At 37.9% G+C, this 23,783-nt stretch overlaps 2 protein-coding genes across 2 annotated transcripts; both read right to left on the minus strand.

The window, feature by feature from the left end:
- Positions 1-100: 100 nt before the first annotated feature.
- atp5l (ATP synthase, H+ transporting, mitochondrial F0 complex, subunit g) lies at positions 101-2,374 on the minus strand. Its single transcript, XM_036580448.1, has 3 exons — positions 2,214-2,374; positions 799-959; positions 101-290 (listed from the first exon to the last, which is right to left on the minus strand). Exons 1-3 carry the CDS (start codon positions 2,263-2,265, stop codon positions 192-194), a joined length of 312 nt encoding a protein of 103 aa, XP_036436341.1. The 5' UTR covers positions 2,266-2,374; the 3' UTR covers positions 101-191.
- A 1,510-nt stretch (positions 2,375-3,884) lies between these two features.
- On the minus strand, positions 3,885-22,783 carry pdzd3b (PDZ domain containing 3b). The gene is given in 12 exon segments (XM_036580450.1): positions 3,885-4,612; positions 6,680-6,894; positions 9,601-9,727; positions 9,729-9,824; positions 10,330-10,526; positions 12,768-12,972; positions 14,132-14,268; positions 15,092-15,296; positions 17,012-17,223; positions 17,443-17,507; positions 18,750-18,777; positions 22,751-22,783. Coding segments are annotated over 12 exon segments (1,554 nt in total). The 5' UTR covers positions 22,773-22,783; the 3' UTR covers positions 3,885-4,567.
- Between the last annotated feature and the right edge of the window lie 1,000 nt (positions 22,784-23,783).

The following is a 23,783-nucleotide window of genomic DNA, read 5'->3' on the forward strand; positions in this document are numbered from 1 at the left end:
GTGCATGATGGGCCTTAGTGTATGTGAGAATTTCTGAAAGTTAATCATGATCTTAAGACACTGCCTATCTCTGTACTATAAGTAAAAGCAAACAGACTAATTTTGTTTAATAAACATTTATTTAGTTCCTGGATTCCAAGAAGCTCGAACGTAAGACAAAAGAGGGAACAAGCAACAAAGACAGTCCACATTTACACATCATATCCCACGATGCCTCTCTTTCCAATGATCTCGCCTATGTAGAACCACATCAGAACTTCTGTGGCAACAAGACCATTCCTCAAAGCATCCTGTGAAAACAGAATTATGCAATGGTTCATTGTAAAGAACATTAGCCCTATGAACTAAGTAAGAATAGTTCTCCAACCTTCTGCTTAGCATCAAATTAAATGAATGCAGCTGATGTCAGACCACTATAAAGGGGTGTGTGTGTGTATATATATATATATATATATATATATATATATATATATATATATATATATATATAAAAAAACACAAAAATTCACTCATTTAATTCACTCATTTCCATCTTCCTAGTACGAGTTATGAGACAAATGAGTGATGGGAAAGGAGATGGGGTTAAATCCATTTCCTTCAGTTAGTGTAATTTCTGTCTTTGTTCATGACTCTAAGGTAGCAAAATAAATCTATAGTTGGTCACTGGATTGATTTAAATATAAGGCATGATTTATCTGACCAGAAATGTTTGTAGTCATGCAGCACCAATAACACAGCATTCTGTTACCTGACACACAATATTACATTGCTATAGACTTTTTGATCAAGAGCACTCACCCTGACAGTGGTCTGACCGAGGCGTCCAGACTGGAAACCTTTCAGCAGGTCTGAAAAACCAGCCACTGCTTTGGGGATCTCAGCTGGGGAAGGTGGTACCAGCTCAACACGGGCGTAATACCAGAATGTTGCTAACCGGGGCTTTGAGTAGGTCACGGCAGCTGCAAGACAAACAAAAGGGTCAGTTTTAAAGAGAAGTTATGAACAAAGAAATGTTTGGTATCCTGCTTCTCAGCGGAGACCAACATCCATCACAAACACTGAGGTACATCTATTGAACATCTGAGAGGTTTGTAACTGTATCGACAATTCAGGTTGCTGCAAAAATCATTTAAGGTGTTTTCATGCTTCAGCATAGAGCTGGGCAATATCACAATATTTTTCATTATCATAATATCACAATTCCACAATATGCTTTTCTGAGCATATCATGGATATTGTCAATATTTAAAAACAACTTACCAACTGCATGTTTGATTACAAAGAGCAAAACAGTCCTGTTTAATTGGAATTAGTGCAGCACAGTTTGTGAAATGCGGAATACAAATACATATATATTTTTTAATTGTGGGCTTTAACTCATCAGAGGTCAGAAAATATAAATATTATGACATTTCCTGTATCATAAAAGTACAGGTTAAGTACTGTGATGTGACATTTTGCCATATTGCCAACCTCTACTACAGCAACACTAAAACGTTTCTGCTGCACTCTGCTATTAGAAGCATGGTCACTCAGGAGCAGGGGTCAGAAGCGCAGAGGAGAAACCTTATTTTCATTATTATTTCTGTGATATTTTGTGTGAGAAATGAAGTGATCTATCGATACAAATGTACATGTGTAGAACTGCTGTTTCCTACATTTCTCAAATTTTTCAAAACTAAACCCGTGTCCTCCAGTAAAAGGAGCTCAAGCAGCTCTCGCTGGGCCCGTGGCTAAAGGAACCGAGGATCCATTAGTGAAGTGTCAGACAGCTAAAAAACGCATTTAGCTAACAAATACCGAACATTTCAGAAAAGTGCGTTAGTAGTATTATCAAAACATGACGTAGTGCACATTTAAGATTACTAACGTGGCTAGATAACGTAAATCTAACTGCAAACCTCAAACTGACGTTTTTTTTTTTAGAAAAAAAAGCTAATTAAAAGACGCGACGTCGTTAGCTAGCTATGGCAAATTAAACAGGTCTGGACAATAAAATGGTCACAGCCTGCTCTGCGTTATATATTTATATTTTTATTAAATATTAGTTAGTAACTCTGTGTCTTCTGCTGGGCTGCAGCTTGCTCGGACATTCTCATGGGCGATGCGGCCATTTCTGAGCGCAACCAGAAGCTAGGTTAGCTAGCCGGTAAACAGCCGCCGCTACGTTTAATATACATACTTTAGCTTATATAAAACACAAAGAGTCTTACCCCCAACCAAAGTTGGTACTTTAGCAACCAGCTTCTGTACCGCCTGTGCCATGGCTGCTCGCTAGACAGATCTTTTTCGCCTCGTCTCCACAGTCGCTGCCCCTTCAAATGAATGTCACCTACAGCGAAGGACCTCTACAGACAGACAGCGAGCTACAGAAGTGCCTGACGCAAATTGCAAACACGTCTAGGAAAAAAAGAACACAGCAGGTAAACAGTCTTTATTTTTTAATGTCGACGTATTCAGTTCAATAAGAAATAAGTGGAGATGGCGATGCAGTCAGTGGCGTAAAATCGGCGTACATACATACGTATGTAGACCAGTGCTGATCGAGGACCCGTCAGGCGAAGTCCCAAATCGACATGTAGTGCACTATTTGAGTGAGGAAGATCATTTCATTACCTACGTAGTGCGCTGTGTAGGGAGCAGGGATGCGTTTGAGATTCAGTCCGTTTGAAAGTCACCCCCCCATAAGGCCGAAACACACACATCTGAGCACAGATCCGTTCGGAATCCTGTCTTTCCTTACAAACTGAATTTGTATAACTTCAGTTTATACCATTTTACTGTATTTGAACATGTAATCAATTTATTATCATGTGTTGCATTAATTGCAGTGTGTTAAATCAAAGAAAATATTGGTCTGTGGCTGGTTATGTAGGTTTGCAGGCTTGATACTGGCATTTTACCACTTGTAATGACATACATACATACATATATCTATGCTGTTCCTTAGCTATATGCCAAGGTCAAATACAGATAAATCATTCTCACTCAGCTTTATTCTGATTGTTTATTGGAATTCATATTATAAGCAGATACATGTTCAAGATATATATAATAGGTAGGCTGATAATTAACATTTGTAACATGTAGAATCTACAAGCTTCTGAAAAACTACAAAACTGATATTGAAGCTTAATTATAAGGTTATCACCCTCACCCTCAGATGTGAAGAAAAATAAAAAAGCAAAAATCATATTCAGTTTGTAAGAGAAGTAAAACCAGAGGCATAACCAAGGGGTGGCTGAGGTGGCCGGGGTGGCCAGTGCCAGCCTAGCAAGAAGCATGGCCACCTTTCTGGCCTTTTCAGTTATAGAAAGTGAGACAACAATCATCAGTCAGCCATCATCAATAAAGCATTAATTAAACTTCATTTTTGCTACCATTGGGGTAGTTACAAATCAGTCATGAGAGTCTGATCACACTGCGTTTAATAACTAGTGTATCTATTTTGGCTAATTTGTGGAGCAAACATTTGGAATTCCCTTTTAACAATTAGTGTATCTTGCTGTTATCAGGTGAGTGAATGTGCACTGGGTCCCTTTAGTAATGCTGCTCTGTAAGCTACATTATAAAGTAGGCTGTGCGATTGTAAGATGAGTTAACTATGAAAAAATAGTTAGCTATAATTGTTAATCATGCTAATTACTTTATTTACAGTTGAACACATTCATTGATTTCCTCATACAGTGCTGTCTGGCTAGCTTTATAATCATTAGGTTCATGTATGTATATAAGGGCAGTCTACATTCATAACTTCTATGGCCTGTCTATATGAAATGCCTTCATTAAAGTGAATATTGTGCACTGAATAAAAGTGATGGACTTAATTTACTTGCTTCAAATACATAATTTCTTTATGTATGATTAAAATACATGACATTGACACAGTTTTGTCTTTTAGTTTATTTTTGGCAAAAAATTGTATTGTATATTACTCACATGAAAATCATGGACAGGCTTAGTTATGTAGAGAGAAAAAAAAACAATGCATCACTTTTTATCTCATTTAATATACATTTTAATAAACACTTTTATTTTTTTTTTCCTAGCAGCATGCCACCCTGATAAAAAAACTCTGGGTCTCATTTGGCCACCCCATTCTAAAAGTTCTAACTACACCCTTAAGTAAAACATATCTTTATCCTTCTACGTTATTGAAATGATATACAACTGCTCATTATACATAACATTATTCACAGTAACACAACTTTTTCTTGCTTTCTTTATTACTTCTTTCTTGCATATTTATTGAATTGAATGGCGTTCTCTTTCAACTGAGATTTCCATAATGATGCATAGATAATTACAGTTTTCCACTTGCGTGTTGCCTGTGCTCTTTGCCAAGCATAGACAGAGTTCAGAGCAGCTAGAAAAGAATTCATGAGCATCCCAGACTTATTCTTTTGCAGAAAAACAGCACTGAGTTTATTGCCACAACATTGTCAAGGAGCTCATCTCAATCCCCTGTCTGGTTACACTTGGCCCCAGTGAAGTTAGACGCTTTCTCAGCACAGAGTCCAGTGCTTTTCACAGAGGCTTAGGAAGCGACTTGCATTGGTCTCAGGGATTAGAGAGTTGGCTGTGTGGGAGATGGGCTCACATCCTCCTTTACCTGCAGTGAATAAAGTTTGTTCTCATTATAGTTACACAAAGACACATATAAATAAATATATATACACATACATACAGTAAAAAAATAGCAACATTTTTAATTCTTATTTTCAAAAAAGTAGCTGCTTTCTTGAGAGCTAGTTTACAGAACAAGGTTTGCTTCCAGATTTTTTTTCTTGATTTCTCCTGGATTTGTTAAATTCCATCACCAGCACCCTTAATTTGACATTAAAGTATTGATTAGCCAAACCAGAGATCATATAAAACTGGGCTGCCACAAGGAGAGCTCTGGAAATACTTGAATGAACATCGGTCAAATGTAAGTGTTACACTGAGCAAGTAAACGCTAACTGCATAATTCAGGGGTTGGCAAGCCAAATCTAAAGAAGAGCCATTTTGTCCTTTCAATAAAAATCAAAACATTTTGAAGCCACAACATTTATGTCCATTTTACCATCTTGCCTATCAACATGTGCTGATGTCCTAGAAAAGACTAAAAATATAATGTAATGTAAAAATATAATGCTCTGCTTTAAGCTTTAGCTCAGCTATAGCCACTTTTCTCACATCTCCGGCAGGAAACTTTTCCCCAAAAGTGGAATAATTTCCTGTAAAATGTCTCTCAATGTTTGACTGTTTATGTCAAAAGGTGAAGTCAGCTTTTTTCCGTTCCATCTTAAATGGCACCTGAGATGCCAGAATGTAACTGCTGCACGATTTAAGGTGGAACGGGAAAATTAGAACGAGAAACTGACTTCAGCGTCGTGACTTTTTAGTGTTTGCCAGTTTCTAGTTTCAGATTTAACATATCAGAAAACCAGCTGGAGTGATTATAAATGCAGGTAAGTCCATTAGTCTCCAAATTATCACTGTTCATCTTAAATCTTTCTCTTTGCCTTTTCGTTAGCTACTAGCTACTGTTGTCTGCGTTGCTGTGACCAATAGTCTGTGGGCCAATTTTAAGGGTTATAAGTCGGTGAATTAGCATTTATACATTAACTCCAGCATTTAAGACATTTAATATTAAAACTGTTAGAATGCTCAGCAGAGCTGAGACGCATGTTGCTGACCTCTGGCCCAACTGAATAACATTTTAAAGGTAATTTTCTCAGGTGCCTATGACTTTTGCAATGTACTGTATTAAATTAGTTTAGAAACATAACACATGTAGATGCTTCCATATAGATGTATTCTGTGATACATTTAAACATCCTACTATGCTCTGTGGCATGTATTACAATACTGAGTAGGCTCAGCTGTTCTCAACTTTGAATGAGATGGCAAGAGGATGAAAAGATCTGAGTTTGAAAGAGAGCTTATCATTGATGCATCGATGGCGGTTCAATCACAAAGATTGCTCAACTGCCTAGTGTTTCAAAAGGAACACTGACTGAAGTGACATCTGCATTTAGATCTATGGGAGAGACATCAGTAAACAGGGTTAGAAATGCTGTCAGCATGGAGCAACTGTTTCTCAGGTGACTGAGAATGTCAATGCAGGACGTGATCAGCAAGAACAATCAGTCTACAGCTACATAGAGAGAAAGATATTATAGTAGGGATGCAGTGCATAAACCCCTCATTAGAAAGATGAACACACATTTGAGAGTTCAGTGGTGTAACAACCATGAGCACTGGTCATCCTTCACCATATTCTTCTTCATCATTGGGTGAATGCATGTGTGGCATACACCAAGAGTACAGTATAGGCCTGATTGCTTGACCCCTACAGTGATACGTGATGGCTAAAGGGGTCATTTTGCTGGCATGGTTTTGGTCTACTTTTTCCTTAGAGCGTAAGATCACAACAAATCAACACTAAGTTTTTCATGAATACTATTATTTTCTGATGAAACATTTATATCCTGATGGGAGTGGTCTCGTCCACAATGACAATGCTCCCATCCACAGGGCACCAAGGGTCACTGAACTGTTTGATGAGTATGATAATGATGTATATTATATGCTTTGGCCTTCACAGTCACATGATCTAAACCCAGTTAAATACTCTTGGAAGTTTTTCGGACTCGTGTGTGTGGGTGTGTACGTGTATGTCTGTTTCTCGTACCTCTGAGGCCTTTACTACTTTTTCAGCAGTGATGGGCTTCCCGTTCTTTTTCATCCATTCATAACCTGGTCTGTCCACCACCAGCAAGGAAAGAGAGGTTTCTCCTTTCTTCATGAGTAAAATCACATCTTCTAAACACTCATCCTCTACATTTTGCCCATTCACCTCCACTATCACATCACCTTGCAGGAGACCAGAACTCTCTGCTGAACCCCCTGTTACCTGTGCATTACAAAGACATATGAAATGCAATACAATACATTACAATACAATACTATAGGCCAGTATTCTTCATTCAGCACAATTCTTTCAATCCAGCACAATTTGATAGTTTTCCTGCTGCTTAAACATACCTACTTTAATGCTTCTGATAATTGCCAGGTTTAGTAGGTGTGTTAGAGCAGGGAAAACAGTAAACTGTGCTGTACACCACCCCACAAGGACTGAAACTCTGCAATAACAGGGCATGCAACGCCCTGAAATTAGGAAGCAATCTATATAATATGCAAACCTCAATTGCACAAAAATGAAACAGTATGTGGGATGCAAATAAAAAAAGAAATCAGTGACTTGTAAATCCACTTTGATGGTATTAAAATGAAAACACTACAAAGACACAATATTTAATGTTTTAAAACTGGGAATCCATCAATGAATATTCCAGTATAACAGTTTAAGAACAATGTTCCTCAATGAGCTATTGCAAGGATTTTAGGTATTTCACCCTTGACCCTTGATAATATTATCACAAGATTCACGGAATCCGGAAAAATCTCTGTAAAAAAAAGGGGAAAGACTGCAAACCACAAATGCCCATGACCTCTAGGTCAACTGCTGAGTGAACTTTTCAGACTTTTTACAGAAAATAATGGATGTTACATTTTCCAGACCAGAGAAGACAAGGGTCCCCAGATTGTTATCGGTGTAAAGTTCCAATGCCAGGGTCTGTCATGATATGGGGGTGTATTAGCACCCATTTGGAATGAGCATATACACAAGAGCACAAACAAAATGAACTAATCACTGTTTTTGTTTTTATTAGCTTTTCACATACTGTCCAACTTTGAAGTGAGGTTTGTAATATAATATAATATAATATAATATAATATAATCATTAATATTTACAAAGTAATGTACATATTTTGTTATATATATTTACAGAAGGTGCTATATAAATAAAGTTGAGATGAGTTAAGTATAATACATCGTCGCTGTCAGAACAGAAGCCTTATATCTTCAAAAAGGCCAAAATTTCCAAAGAAGTTGGGATGCTGCACAGAAAATACTACAAAGATAACATATCAATTGTTGAAATCAAGAAATTGTTTTGTTTTTTGAAAAATATATGCCCATTTTGAATTTGATGTTTACCACTGTGTTTCATCACCTCTTCTTTTAACAGCACTGTGTAAGTGATTGGGAACTGAGGAGACCAAATGCTGTAGTTTTAAAAGTAAAATGTTTTCCCATTCTTGCTTGATATAGGATTTCAGCTGCTCAACAGTTCAGGGTCTCATTTGTCATATTTTTCAATTAATAATGCACCAAATGTTTTCAGGGAGTGATAGTTTTGGACTGCAGGCCAGCTGGTTTAGCACCCAGACTCTTTTACTAAGGAGCCATGCTGCTGTAATACATGCAAAATGTGATTTGGCATTGTCTCCCTGAAATAATCAAGGCCTTCCCTGAAAGAGATTTCATCTGGATGGCAGCATATGTTGCCAAAACATGTATATATTGTTCAGCGTTAATGGTGTCTTCACAGATGTGCACATCACCCATGCCATGTGCAATAATACACCTCTATCATGAATACTGCCTTTTAAACTGTGCACTGATAACAAGCTAAGTGGTCTTTAGCCCAGAGGGCACAGTGTCCATGATTTCAAACGTTCATTCGTCAGACCACAGGACACTTTTCCACTTCCCCACAGTCCATTTTAAATGAGCTCGGGACCAGAGAAGGTGGCAACATTTCTGGATCTTGTTCATATATGGTTTCTTCTTTGCGTTTTAGAGTTTTAACTTGCTTTTATGGATGCAGCGACAAACTGTTTTCACAGACAGTGGCTTTCAGAAGTGTTTCTGAGCCCATGCAGTGATTTCCACTAGAGAATCAGTCTGTTTTTAATGCAGTTCCACCTTAGGGCCAAAGATTATAACCAGCAAATACTGGTTTTTGGCCTTGTCCCTTGCATACACAGATTTCTCCAGATTCTCTGAATCTTTTAATGATATTTGAGAAATATTATTCTTGAATTGTTACACTATTTGCCTGCACAGTCTTTCACAGAGTGGTGAACCCCTTCCCATCTTTACTTCTAAAAGACTCAGCCTTTTTATACCCAATCATGTTACTGACCTGTTGCCAATCAACTACCCGGTGGTTTTTTAACATTACATAACTTTACCAGCCTTTTGTTGCCCCCGTCCCAACTTTTTTGGAACTTGTTGTTGGCATCAAATTCAAAATGGGCAAATATTTTTCAAAAAACAATAAAGTTTTTCTGTTTCAACAGTTGATATGTTGTCTTTGTACTGTTTTCAATTAAATATAGGGTTTAAATGATCTGCACATTTGATTTGTTTTTATTTACATTTTGCACAGCGTCCCAACTTTTTTGGAAATGGGGTTATATAAATGGCAACAATTCAGATATAAGGTTTTGCTTCAATAGCAACATACCTGATAACACTGTCACTGTCAACGGTTAACTTAGGTCACTGGTTTCACATACAGTTAAAGGTTTCTCTGTTAGCTTCATTATCAATTAATATAGTCTGGGCTACAACTGACTGGAGTGTCCTATAATTATGTATTTCATAACAAAGCCATTTATTATCCTGTTGAAAGATGTAGTGATTAAAGGTCTGTGTGGTCAGAGGGAAAGCTCTTGTTAGAGAGAAGAGGGACGCTGTACCTGGTTGATGAAAGGTGCCAGGTTTCTGTTGGATGCAGCCCAAATGGAAACCAAAGCCAACGGTGCCTCTCTGTAGCACGCACAGTCTGACATTGGCCTCCACCCGCAGTTCCTCCTGAGCTTCAGCCGAGGGGCGCTGCCAGCTTCACCACTGCTGCAGGCTTTTCTTTCTGCTCTTTGGCAGGTGCATCTTCCTCAGTGAAGAGCAGAGGAGACAAACCCAGCTGAGGAAAAATGTAAAGTAAAAAGAAATCATTTGTACGTGTAGCTGGAGAGTTTCATATACACGTCTCACATTCTCTAATGATTCAGCAATAATCAATAATAAATCCTTTCATTTAAAAACTATCCTTATCTCAATCTCTATCCTTACCTAAATCTCAAATGCCCTGCATTTCTAAAATAGAGATAGATAATCTGTATCTTTGTAGTTTTTATTTTATAATATATTATTAATTATATATCTATGTTATTCATCATTTAATATCATTTACCATGTCAAAATTCCAGACTCATGAACAGTAGTGTACATAACGCCTTCCTCAGGGTTGCTTTACATATGGGGAAGGCGAGGCAAAGCAATGTGACCAATACAGCTTAACCATAGCTGTAAGTCTGTCCTTATAATGGACTGATGATGAGTTTGTATCTTGAAATACTGATTACTTCACTGAGACATACAAAACACTTCATGTATCACGTTTCCAATTGTCCCTCAAACTCACTCACCTTAGTGTAGAAGTCTTGGCCGTGGAGAGTCATAGTCGTGATTGTCACCTGTTGTCCACTCTGTCTGAATAGGCTGACCACATCCTCATGACTCAGATGTTCAGTGGACTCTCCGTTCACCTCCAGCAGAAGCTCCCCATCCTTAACACCTGCCAGCTCTGCAGGACTGCCTGCCTCCACATCTCGCAGCATGTGAACTAGACAAACAGACACAAACACAAATATGTGGAATGGAATATAAATAATTATCTCATCTCAGCTTATTTGTGTTTTGTCTGTGCTATGTTGTTTTGTGCACTGTTAGATGTGAAGCACCACATGGAACTGGCTTGTAACTACACTGTAAAAAAATTGGGCTTTTAACTTAAAAAACATACTGGTGAAGCTGCCTTTAAATTTTGAATTAACCTCTAATAGTAAGTTGACATAAGAAAAATCTGTTTCACACCCAGTCAACTTGTTACTTGAATCTCATATACCTTAAAATTTGAAGGCATCCCCAACAGAAAATATTTTAATTGAAAACCCAAATTATTTTTTACTGGCTTTCTCACTCACATTTAGCAGGCTAAAAACTCTCCCCAAGGGGGCAGCAGTAGCAGTCAGACAGCTTTTGATGCTTCATAAAAGCAGTCTTCACATCAACAAAACTGTTTCTCTATTACTTTTGCCTTACTATTTTTAACTAGTAGCATCTGTGAACTATGTAAAACTAACAACATCCTTGAACAGGAAGTAGTCTGCGAAAAAATTATGTTTTCGTATGTCCTGTAGGACAACATGTTCATTTTCTTTTCTTTTCTTATATCTTTGTTGCAGTGAATACGTGTTCACAGGAGTGATAAATCACACTTCACTAACTGCCAGTTTGAAGGAGAAATCTGAGTTTGGCAAATTCCAAGAGAGTGCTACCCAACAGTAGCCCATGCATAGTGCCAACCATATACTGAAGAATTTTCTGTTTTATTGTTCATAGCTGCATTCATAATGGACTTCAAAAAATACCTGAAAAACATGTTATAACAGTGCACAGTATTTTCTTGATTAAACAATAAAACAATGAGTTTTCACAATTTGAGCTTTTAGATGCAAATTTACACATATTTAAAGCTACACTGTGTACGTTTTGGGCATTTGGAGACCTCTCTGGTAGAAATGTGTAATTGCAAGCAACATGTGCAAGAACATTTTGGAATGTTGGTTGTGCTTCAGACCCCCATGAGCAGACTGCATGTTGAGTGTCTTCATAGGTATAATGCTGATTGTGCATTTGAGACCTAAACATCGAGCTTGACCTTCTTTTTGAGACTGTACATGTGAAGACGTATGACGTGGTCCAAAAAACTAAAAGAATTCGACCAGACACCTCTGAGTTTTGAATTATTACAGACTTTACATGGCATGTGTGTTTATTTCTCCTGACTCTGAAATGTCACTTTATAAGAAGTGTATAAAGTGCATACTGCACTTACAATGTACAGCCTTAACCTCTTTTTCACCAGGGTATATTTTGGTTTTTCCATCTGAATTTACATAACCAAATCATAAGGCAAATTATTCAGTAACTGCATGAAATAAATGTAAATTTTTATTTTATGTATTTACTTTATGTATTTTTTGTAAAAGTTCCCCTCAAATGAACAGAACATGTGTTTTATGATCATACACATATTGCTATATGCTTACAATTTACTGCTGAAAGCCAGATATCTTAGACGCTCTTTGTATTATTTTATAAACATAATTTTTACAGAGCAGATCACTGAAGATACGCCATCGGTTTATAGTTTATAGCCCAGATTTGTGGAAAAATGGGTCGACTTTCAGTAGACAAAACAAATAGTTCAGCTTCTTTTATTATAAAGGTTTAAAATTACATCACCCATCTATTTGACTGGAAAGAAGACAGTTACAGCTCTCATATGACACCCACCTTTTGAATGGAACGTTATGAAGAATATTATGAAGTGCGTTTTGGAACCAAAATGGTCTCAAGGAGTTGAAAAGGTTAATTATCATTTGCATCTATAAATGTAATTTAATTATATTTTCAATACAAGCAATACTTGTAAGAATAACAGTCATCATCTGGCTAATATTTTTTAATCTATTGTTCCAAAAAATGCTCTATTCACCCATAGTGTCTCACCTTAAGCTAACTGTTGCATGAATCCATGCAAAACTACAGAGCAAAAACTAGAAATCCCATCAAAATGTGTGGGAGGAGCAACAGGGCAGTGTATTAGTTTGCACTCATTTGAATCTACTTTTTCTGAATTTTACAGTGTTGATAATTAAACTCAAAAAATCTGAGAAGACTTTTAACAACATGTTGCGTTAAGAACTTGATGCTAATGGTTCACACTATTATTTTGTTAAAATAGAAACCAAATTTAATGGACTTTTACAGTGGACCCACATGTGTGTGTGTCTCTCACCTAAGCGTCCTGCTGAGGTTTTCTCTTGTCTGAGGTAGAAGCCATAGCCGTCTGGGCCCTGCTCCAGGTGCAGTCTCCTGGGCCTGTGTGGCATGCTCTGTGCATCGGCCATAGCGGGCAGAATGAGCATCCGCCTGCGGACATAACTCTTCTCACTTTCGCTGTCTATCACCAGCACAGTCATGTGATCGCTGCACTTCTTCACCTGAAGGGGTACAGATAATGTCAAAAGGCAACAGTTATGATTTGTATTTTTTTGTTTTCTGTTTTTGTTTTATTTTGTTGTGCAGTTGGTTTAGGAACGTTAATTAGCTTGTACAAAAAAGTATCTCCTCTTAGGTAAAATGAGGCACATCACATTCATGAAGCAGTCAGGGCTGAAATGTATGGAACAAACTCTTAGAAAAAACAAACTTCCTTTGAAAGGCTACAATCGTACAGGCAATGTTTAAAGGGAAATTCCACCAATTTTTCAAAGTTTCTGCTTAATTAAACATTTGAGGTGTAATCCGGGTCATTCAGAGTGGTTAGATGTGAAATACTCCATTCAAGAGAAGCATATCATTTTAGAATTGTTTACAGCTCCCTCACAGAAGGTTACATGAAATGGTCATGACTGCACTGTCTGATACCTGAGATATTGTTTTACAATAGTTATGGGATAAGCTTTTGGCCTAAAATGTATTTTTTATCCATTCAATGTACATCATGCAGGATGTTTCAAGAAAAACTGTTATCATTATCAACATTACATTATCATAAACAAAATCAGAAGACATGAGTAGGTTCACTGGTGGTTTTAGATAGTAAGTAAAATGGCAGTATTTGTATTTGACATCATGACTCCTGGTTCCTATCACCACCACTGTAAAGAAATCTGAATCTGTGAGTTTCCTACAATGCACCATTGTATTTCAAACCATTCATAATGACTTTGTTTTGAAAAAATTCCCCACATATTTTGGTTTTGTAACTCTTCTACAGACGGTCTGCAGTAACAACACTCCTTATCACTTTAACATGAATGAGCGAACATGAATAGTGTAGGTTGAATGGGGAGTCATATGTAAACTCACTCACAGTTGTTATCTTACAGCCATGATGAATTCAGACTTATTTTGGAGCCTAATTTCCATATATGAACTATATGTAATGAGGAGTGAATGGTACATTTTAAACCAGGCATTGCTGAAACTGCACTCTGGCCAATCCGGTCCTAGCTCTAAACGTACTAACACGGAATGATGTAAATTAAAATATCGTTGCAATAATTTTTGCAAAGGCTGTTGCTGAAATATTGATTATTAACTTGTCAGTTGCAGCAATTCCTACTTGAGCTTTAAACAGTTATTATATATGCCCACCATCTTGCTTATAGCAGAATGTGTAAGCTCGCAAGCCATGGCGCCATTGATCCAGATCAGCCGGTCTGCTTTTCTCACTCCGGCCTTCTCTGCAGGCCCTCCAGTTACTGGACTTATGGTGAATTTGCCTTTCTCACCTACAGATGGCACACGCGACACAAAAGTAACAGCATAAAAGTGAGACATCAAAGATGTGAAAATCTTTCATTGACATAAATGAAAGATTGATGCCCCACATAACCATTCAATACAGGCCAAACTAGTATATACAGTCGTATGCAAAGGTTTGAACACCGCTGGTCAAATTATGTATTAATTTTATTCATTTTTTGAAGTGAAAAATAAGTTAACACAACTTTACAGAGAACAAATGTGAATATGGCATTTTTCTGGAATTTTACTGCACAATTTGTAATCTTACTGAGTTTAAGATATTGGAAAAAAAACATAAAAATATAAAACGCGCCATAATTATTACACAATGAAACATTTTATGTTGCATTTTATATGTTAAATTCTGCAAATTAACAGTAACTGTGCATTATAATGTACTGAAGTGTGTTATCTGTAGAGGATGTTACCTCATATTCACGTAGAAAATCAACCAGGCCATCTGACCAGGGCATCCAAACTTTTGCATATAACTCTATATACCTGCATCAAATTTTGACAACATGCTTCTTTTTATATCTTATTTTCTGAGTTATAAAGTAAGTATAATGTACCTGGACTGTTTTTTTTTTTAGCATAAGGATCAAAAAGGTAGCACTCAGCTTCATATTCATCAAAGTGCTGTCTCTATTATGAAGAGCAGATTCAGCTTTCTTCTCCAAATTATTGTTAAAAACACATATTGAAACTGTTTTGGCCTCAAAGGAGGATTAAACAGCTTAAAGGTTTGAGCGCTGACATCAAAACAATGGAGTTTGGCATTATATCCAAGAGATTGATCGACCTCACCCTCCACAGGCAAGATGCTGAAGCCCAGGCCAGTCACTGGGTCTCTGGTGATGTGGCAGAGACGAGGGGGCTTCCAACCCTCCCCCCGCTGGGCACCGGCCAGTTCTCTCAGGTCTCGGCCCTGAGCCACAGCCTGCTCATACTCCTCCCCGTCCAGCACCAGCAGACACAGCTGAGGTCCACTCACCTGGATCTTACCGGCCACCTGAGAAGACAGAGAGAGAGAGAGAGAGAGAGAGGAGAGAGAGACAATATGGACAGGCTAGTAGTTAAAGACTGAGTAGTTTTTGAGCTGTGCATCTGTCTGTTTTGTGACTGGCTTATTAGGCTTTCAGTGCTTCGTTCCTGCAAATATAACTTCATCACGTGCCATAGGAGCACAGGAGGCATGGTCATTTAATGTGGCCATGTAAATAGGCTCTTGGGAGGCGCTGCGCTCGTGATAAGGAAAGACACTTAATGTTCGTGTTGTTGCTGTTCGGTTTGAGATGTGTTTATGTGTTGTTTGTGCTGTTATGTGTTGGGCTTTGGGATAGTGGGAGTGGGTCTAAGTGTCTACAATGAAGTGAAGGTGCATGGGTAGAGGTGACCTGCCTGCTATCCCTGCAGATTAGTTGGCACTGGGCAGCAGTTTTCCCTTACTGCCTGTTCAATAAAAGAGCATTTGCCCACATGCACAAAGTTTTCCTTTCTTCTCCTGGACACTACATGGTTAACGCAATCATGTTGTCAATATGCATAGAGTCCGTTTGAGATATTATGCTGTGTTATGCTCTGCTCCATATTTGTTTTGTCTGTGCGTCTGTTCTGTCTTCCCAGTTGTAGCCTTATTCCATGATCCAGTCTGTGTTTTCAACTCATCACCACTTGCTCCAGCCCATACTCCAGTTTGTGTTCCAGTTCAAGTTCTGGTTATGACATCCTCAGGAGGGAAGAATAAAAGAGGCCTTCTCAGCTCCACCAACAGCTTGCTCACATGGTTCCTTTTGCTTGTTTGATTAATCTCTGACAGTTTGTTTGATTTAGCCTAGGCCACTTAAACCTGTTAGCTTGTTGTATAGTTTGTATATAGAGTCCCTTTTTGTATATTTCATAAATAGCTTCAGGTGTAGTGTTTGGCTGCCATTGTGTTTGAGTTTTGGGTTTTGTCTGTTTTGTGTCAGTCAAAGAGTTAGGTAAGCTGGTTGTCTTTTGTTTATTCTTTTGTTTTGGTTAAGGCTAGTTAGTATCTATCTTGGAGTTAGTGTGGGTTCTGTTTGTTGTTATGAAAATTTGTAGTGAGGAGAACAGCCACACAATAATTTCAGCTGGGTTGATCAGGCGCCAGAGGACGCTCTGAGACAGAGGTCTAAACTTGCAACATAGAAAAGCATAAAATGAATAATGAATAATATATATTTCAACTCTGCTGCCATATTTTTAATGTTTTTCAACTCCAATTGAGTGTGAAGCACTTTACTTGGCCATTGAGCTGATCAGCTCTCCAATCAGGCAGCACAAAAGCCTATTTGCTGTAGAATCACAGAAAGATAGTAAGTTTTCATTGATTTTTAATGTGATGATTTCTTCTTTTTTTCCCAAAATAAAAAGAGGTTCCTGCAAGAAAGACTGAAAATACAGTATATTCAGTTATTACTTTTAGCAGTTTTGCTCCCTCTTCTTTAAAAACTTGCTCACTAAATAGCTACCCAACTATTTTCTGTGTTGAAACTGAGCCAGTTAAGAAAGCTCTCTGAACTAGAGGAGATGACAAATGTGACAAAGAAGGCAACATGTTCTGTACGGTGCTGAATGGGGTGGGTAAAGTGGAGCTTTGTCTTATTCAGGGTTTAACATACCGAATGATAAGAAAAAATACATAGTGAAAAGATTTTTGTCCATATTTCATCAACAGGGACCTCTGTGCTGGTCAGAACTCACCTCCACATGCCCAAGGTCATCCACAAACAGCTCATTGACCTCCAGGAGCCGGTCCCCGTCCCTCAGGCCTGCCCTCTCGGCCACGCCCAATGTATCCACATGTCTGACCACGTGACCTGGCCGCCCTCTCTCCACACGCAGGTGAAAGCCGAAATTCTCTCCTTCCTCCCTCTTCAGCACACACACCCGGGGCAAGGGGCCGGACACCCTCTCTAGTTAAAGACCATTCTCAGTCAGCATAGCATGCAACATGCTAAATATAATACAACACATTGGACTAATATATCACATGAAATACAGTCCAGTGTACAATCAGGATCCAAATTACTTCATTCTTAGGCAATGTGTGCTTGTGGGTGTGTCAAAAATTGGAACAGACAAACCCAAACAGCTTTCCTAGAGCAGAAAAAAGCATGCATAACTTTACATACCTGCATCTTCGGCGATGTCCATGGCTGGATTGTCAATTCCTTCCTTCAGATTGAAGACAAATCTGCTTAGTGTACATTAAAAGAAAATCCACCTGATAAGTCTGCCTACTAGGAGCCAATGAAATACAAAATGGATCCATAAAACCATAAAGCAGTTAGCTGTCATCAGAATTAGCCACATATTAGCAGGCCTTTGATTGGACATTAGATAATAAGGCATAATACAGACTGTGCACATGTGTTAACACACAGGCAGAGGGTTCAAAGCTGAAGGGTCAGTTAGAGAGTACAGGCCTAAGAAAGTGTTCATTTGTTGCACATTATCACAATAAAATATCCAGACTTTGTAGGAAAGTAGAGAAAACAGGGCTAATTTACAATATTAGGACGAATTGTCCTGACTTTGTAAAGTGCTTTTTCTTAAAAGCTACATGTGTTTATCTTTTAACTGAAAGGTAAAACCATTTTTTTCTGGTTACTGAAGTTAAGGTTAGGGTCCTGCTTAGAAAATTCTTGTTACTCTTAAAGTTGGATACCACCCTTCATTTATTTAATTCCCAGTCAAACAAAAGTGATTGATTTCTTAGGAGATATTTCTGAGGATATTAGAAAGAAGATAATCCACTCACATAAAGGAATGGGAAGGTCAAAGGAAAACAAGTGATATAACAGAAGTTTCCCAAAGTAGAGTTTAAACACCTCAGTGTCACTGCTGGACTGAGAATAGTTCATCAACCAAAAATATCTAGCCAACAGCTTCATGTGGGCAGCGTCCTGTGACCACTGATGAAGGACTAGAGGATGACCAACACAAACTGTGCAGCAGCAGATGAGCTATCGTCTCTGACTTTACATCTACAAGGTGGACTGACAAGGTAGGAGTGTCTAATAGAGTGGACAGTGAGTGGACACAGTGTTTAAAAACTCCAGCAGCACTGCTGTGTCTGATTCACTCGTACCAGCACAACACACACTAACACATCACCACCACATCAGTGTTACTGCAGTGCCGAGAATGATCCACCACCCACATAGTACCTGCTCTGTGAGTGTCCATGGGGGTTCTGACCACTGAAGAACAGGGTAAAAGGGGGCTAACAAAGTATGCAGAGAAACAGATGGACTACAGTCTGTAATTGTAGAACTACAAAGTGCACCTATACAGTATGTGGAGCTGATAAAATGGACAATGAGCGTAGAAACAAGGAGGTGATCATAATGTTATGCCTGATTGGTGAATGATCCCACATCCTAATGTTGTATAGACTGTTATTAAAGCATAAAACATAAATAAAGGTGCCACTTACTCGGTCAGTTCCATGGCATTTTCCAGCACTGAAGAAAACAGAAACAAGCTTAGAAGTTAGATGAAACATGAAAACAGGCAGGAACCACACAGGAATATGCTGGCCACAACATTATCACTTACTTTGAATTGAACTAAGGGACACTTTTAACAACTGGGCAATGTTTAGCCCTGGACCTTCAATGGTAATGTGCTTTCATTTGCGTATGTTGGTCCTAAATCAGTCAACCAGTGCAAACATTCATGCAAACTCTATAGCCCTGAGGTGTCTTTGGACTTCCTCTTTGTCTGATCAGCCATGGAGCAAACTCATGCCAGCCAGGCTTGCTTACCAAACTATGCCAGGATGTTAACAAGCCATAAATAATCAAAACAATATTTGTCCTTGGCTGTGCCAGGCTTTGGTCAAACACACAGTTCAACATGCTTTGTGTGGGTCTCCTGTCTACAGTCCCAAATGCACCATTTATATCTGCTTTGTAAGTATTGAAGTCACCCTGTTTGTCACCCTCAATGTCAATGTGAAAGTCAATGTGACTTAGAAATAATGCATTTTCTTTCCATGACATTTTCAAAGGGAAAATTTGTAAACATATGCTCTACAAGGAACAAACTTAACTAGAAAGCAAACATTCATGAACAAACTTTGTTGGCTTAAAAGCTTAAAAAGTTAAAGCAGTTGACTGCTTTTGATAACTTAACAGGGTTTATATTTTAATTCCCGGTAGTGATGTTGCTACAAGGTTGCTATGGTATTTCAGCTTGTTGTTATGGTATTGTTTGGTGGTTGTTAGGTGGCTGCTAAGGTGTTGCTATGTCGTTGCTATGGTATTCCAGGTGGTTGCTAAGGTATCATTAGGCCAATGCTCTAGCATCCCAGATGGTTGCTAGGCTGTTGCTACCATACTTATATGATGGTAATATTAGCGGAGTGTCCAAAAACATTTGACAAAAAATGTGTAGTAAGATGTAGAGGTATAAACATTATATATTGCCTTATAAATAAGGAAATGATGTTGAGTATTCTCCCATTCATTCTTATGGAAACTGTGTTTGAATGAACGATGTACGAACACTGTGAGTTGAATCAGTTAAAAAAAAACACTGGTTACCCATTCAGATTTAGGCTATATGATCCTGCAAAGCTTTGTGGTTCTAGCTCAAAAGCTGTGCGATGAGAAGCGTTGTAAGTTTTTGACTACAGAATAATACTAAGAATAAAACAAAGAACAGTAATTTTGCTTTTTCAAGCCAATAGTCAATATGGCATTTTTCTGGCAATTTTAGTGCACGTTTTCTATTTATTTGCTGAGTTTAACAAATGTGGGAAAAAATGAAACAAACCTTTGCACATGCCACATTTTATGTTTATTTTTTCAGTCACTGTGTATTATAATGCTGTGCAAAAGTGTCTTCTCTGTAGAGGATGTCTATTTATTTTTACTTAGAAAATTAACTAAACATGTAATTTGACACCAAAACATTTGCGTAAGACAGTATTTCAGAAGGAAACACATATGGTGTTATGAAGGATCTTTGAGCTAGCTAAGCATTTTGCTTGATAATAGGTAGGGGTGGTGAGAGGGGAAGGTGAAACATAATACAATATGTTGGTTAATATTATTTTTTCCCACCTGCTGGTGCACGGTGATGTTAACAAAAATCAGATGTTTTTTTGTGGCAGACAAAAGTCACTACACTTCAATCAAAGACTAAAAGAAAACAAGAATTTTGTCTTTTACATGATAAAATGAACTGTGGTTAATGTGACCAGAGACACTGACAAGGTAAAAGAGTAACATGTGACATTCCAACTGACTAAAGCCTAAGAGCTGTGTCTCTTTTGAGGCTTTACTAACTTTAAGATATTTTTCCTTTTATTGATCAAAGGCTGTATCATTACCCCGATATCTAAAAGCCTGTTGTCCTTACACCGAACTTGTAAGGCTAGATACAGTAACAGAAACACAGTTGCCCCAACATATCTGAAGGTCTGAACTGATACTAGAGACAGAGCTAAGCTGGCCAGCCAATCATTGTGTGGATTCACTGATAAAGCACATTCGCATTCATCCAAAACCAAGGCCCTGTTCATAACACTGTGTTCCCTATAGAGGTACAGAGAATTCCTTGCAATCCAGAGCCACTATGAGGCAATGAAAGCTTTGTAGAATGTGTTCAACTCAACCTGGGAATAGTTTTATCAGCAAAGGAAAACAGTGAGTCTGGTTTTCCACACTGTCCACATGCCAGGTCAGGATTGGTGCATACACTGGATGTATGCACTACAATTTAAAATGACACTCTGGCCAAAATGAAAAATGTAATCAACGCTACAGCTGCTCTAAAGAAGCCTAACCACATAGTAAAATTGTGCTGCTATAGTCTCAGAAGTGAGATTTTCCAGTTTAAAGACTAGGAAATCCCCCTTCTGATGACATATTTTGAAGGTAGGAGGAACTTTAAAACACTAAAAGCTTTGCTGGCTTGCTAAAGGGAAATGCAAAAGAAAGCCAGATAGCTAGCAGACTGTTTGGAAGTATGAATGCCACATGTATATATTAGCTCAGGGGCTATGCTAGCAGTCAGGATTTGTTGTATGACATTAGGGATACAAAATCATGAATTCTGTCAGGCCGTTGAGGGTGTGAGATGCAAAGCTGCACTACAGAATTATATATAAATGACAAGTAACACATTAAATTGTAATTTTAGGCTGGATTTCCCCTTTAAATTTAGTGTGTTCCCCAAATCTTTGACCACAAAAGGAAAGTTTTTGTTTAAAGACACTGAAGACATTAAAATAAAAAGGTAATGAATCATTAATTCATTTAACCCATCAAAGCTTTATATCCCGTTTGTGCTCTGAACTGAGTAGTAAAGTAAAAATTCAGCCAAAAATCTAGTTTGCACAGTTTTCCTCTTGATCTACATATAGTCTAGTTCTCTGTTAGCCAGATCATGTTTGGTATCTGAAATTTGAAGCTCTTTTTTGGAATGGTGTGCTGAGGCTAAAGTAGCTAACCAGTAATGAAAGCTAATAGTCACCAGGATAGCATGTGCAAATATGCCTAAATCATCACTTACGTGCCGCAAACCATGTTAAGTTGTTGAGTAATTCCAAATAGAGTTGATTATGTAGTTTCTAACACTACATAACATGCTGTTATCTATAAAAATGGACAAAAGTACATCACATAGATAAAGCCTGAATTTTCATAATGTCATACAGTGCTAGAAACCACATAGGCAAGATTTCCTAACAAACAGTGTGGTTTGCAGTGAACGTCTGATAACATTAGCATGATGCTAATTAGTGGGGTATAAGTCCTACTTTTTTTAAATAAATGATAATGTATGTCAACATTCTTGAACTTTCAAAGTATATTGTTCACTTTCCAGCCCATACAACCCATATATATGGAAACTAAGCTGAAAAACAGCCTGTTTTGAATTCATTGCTTTTGTGATGTGACAAAAACCAACAGATTTACATATATCTATCTATTCTGCCTACAACATTTAGTCCCACCCACTCACATTGAAGTTATAAGGAGCGTTTCAGCCTGGACTGCTTTTTGAATGAGGCACAATACAGGGCAGCCAATCAGAACAGTGCTGATTTACATATACCAGTCTTAAAGAAACAGTAACAAAAACAGCCTGTTTTAATTCTAACTGATAAAGTAAGGAATACGGAAAAGACAAATGTAGGATATCTTTATTAATACTGCTTCAGCTTAGCTTAACTGGGAAGCCACTGTCTTGAATACGTTATTTACAACATACACAGTCTAGGAACATCATGCTGACATCGTGTTACAGAAGAAGAAGGAGCAAATGTGCTCTGACTCAGCAGGATTTGAAAGACATTAAACAATCCAATCAATAATAATATTTTAGAGCCATTCAGTGTGGACTAACATTAAGGCAGGGGAAGAGAGAAGCACTTCATGGCTCATAACAAATGATAAAAGAAAGGTAAAAAAGAGGTGAGATTACCTGGGAAGTGCGTTACTCTCATGGTGGCTGGAGTTTGTGTCCTTGTCTGAGTAGAGGAGGTGACAGATGGACAGAAAGCACCTCCTCTTTCCACACCAGCAGTCATTTAATGGTTAATCTCTCTCCCTGTGTGAATGTGTGTTCTACGAGAAAGGGGCATACTGTTCTAAAACCCTCTAAACACACACATACACATCCTTGTGCGCACACATACACACGTATCATCTCAGAAAAATGTGCTGCACTCCTATAGTGTTAACTTACACATGCACGCACAAGACTTATGCTGGTTCTCTTGGTTAAAGCCAGCAACTTAAAAGACATAGCCATAAGGGTGTACAGCTAAGTATGGTGCTGTTGTCACATATAGTCATACAGTGTGGCAGCTTCCCTTATGAAAATAAAATGTCATTATTTGTTGTCAGTACATTCCAAATTACTAGGAAAAGCAAGAATATCTTGTAATACATTGTTGCTGTTGGAAACAAAATCTTATCAATAAACAATCCAAAACAATAACTTTAAAGGAGAAGGAAAACCTTTTTATGGTTGCTAACTTTGCGTAGGTGACTAGAGTGAGATTTTTAGGTAGCTGGAGTGAGACTGCATGTACAGGAAAAGCAGGAGAAGGAATCTGAGACATTCCCAAGCATTGCATAAAGCAGCGTTCACATTATGGTGAAAAATGTGCACCAGTGGTCACTTTGAGCAGGGGTAAAATTTAACTACTGTAGTGCTCAAAGCAGTGAAACACTAATGAGAGAAACTGAAAGAAATACGTATGCAAAACCTTTCCTCTGACCATGTGCATGCTGCTTAAAGTCTCAGGGAACTTAAAATATTTTAAATATTAGTAAGATACTAAAATTTAGTATTATTTTAAACATCAAGTGGAAGTAAGAAAAAAAAGAAATATAGAAATATAGAAAGAAATCTAATAAGAAACAGCTTAAAAACTGCTGTTCATATACCTATTCCATCATATACCTATTATATAAGAGGAGTGCTATAGACTCCACATACATCAAACTCA

This window comes from Colossoma macropomum, unplaced genomic scaffold (genome assembly GCF_904425465.1).
Source record: "Colossoma macropomum unplaced genomic scaffold, Colossoma_macropomum, whole genome shotgun sequence".
NCBI classification, from domain to species: Eukaryota; Metazoa; Chordata; class Actinopteri; order Characiformes; family Serrasalmidae; genus Colossoma; species Colossoma macropomum.

Coding starts and splice junctions, on each gene's coding strand:
- atp5l (XM_036580448.1), bottom strand. CDS start 2,265: ATGGCACAGGCGGTACAGAAGCTGGTTGCTAAAGTACCAACTTTGGTT. Junction 960..2,213: donor AGTACCAACTTTGGTTGGGG/GTAAGACTCTTT, acceptor TTTGTCTTGCAG/CTGCCGTGACCTACTCAAAG. Junction 291..798: donor TCGGTCAGACCACTGTCAGG/GTGAGTGCTCTT, acceptor CTGTTTTCACAG/GATGCTTTGAGGAATGGTCT.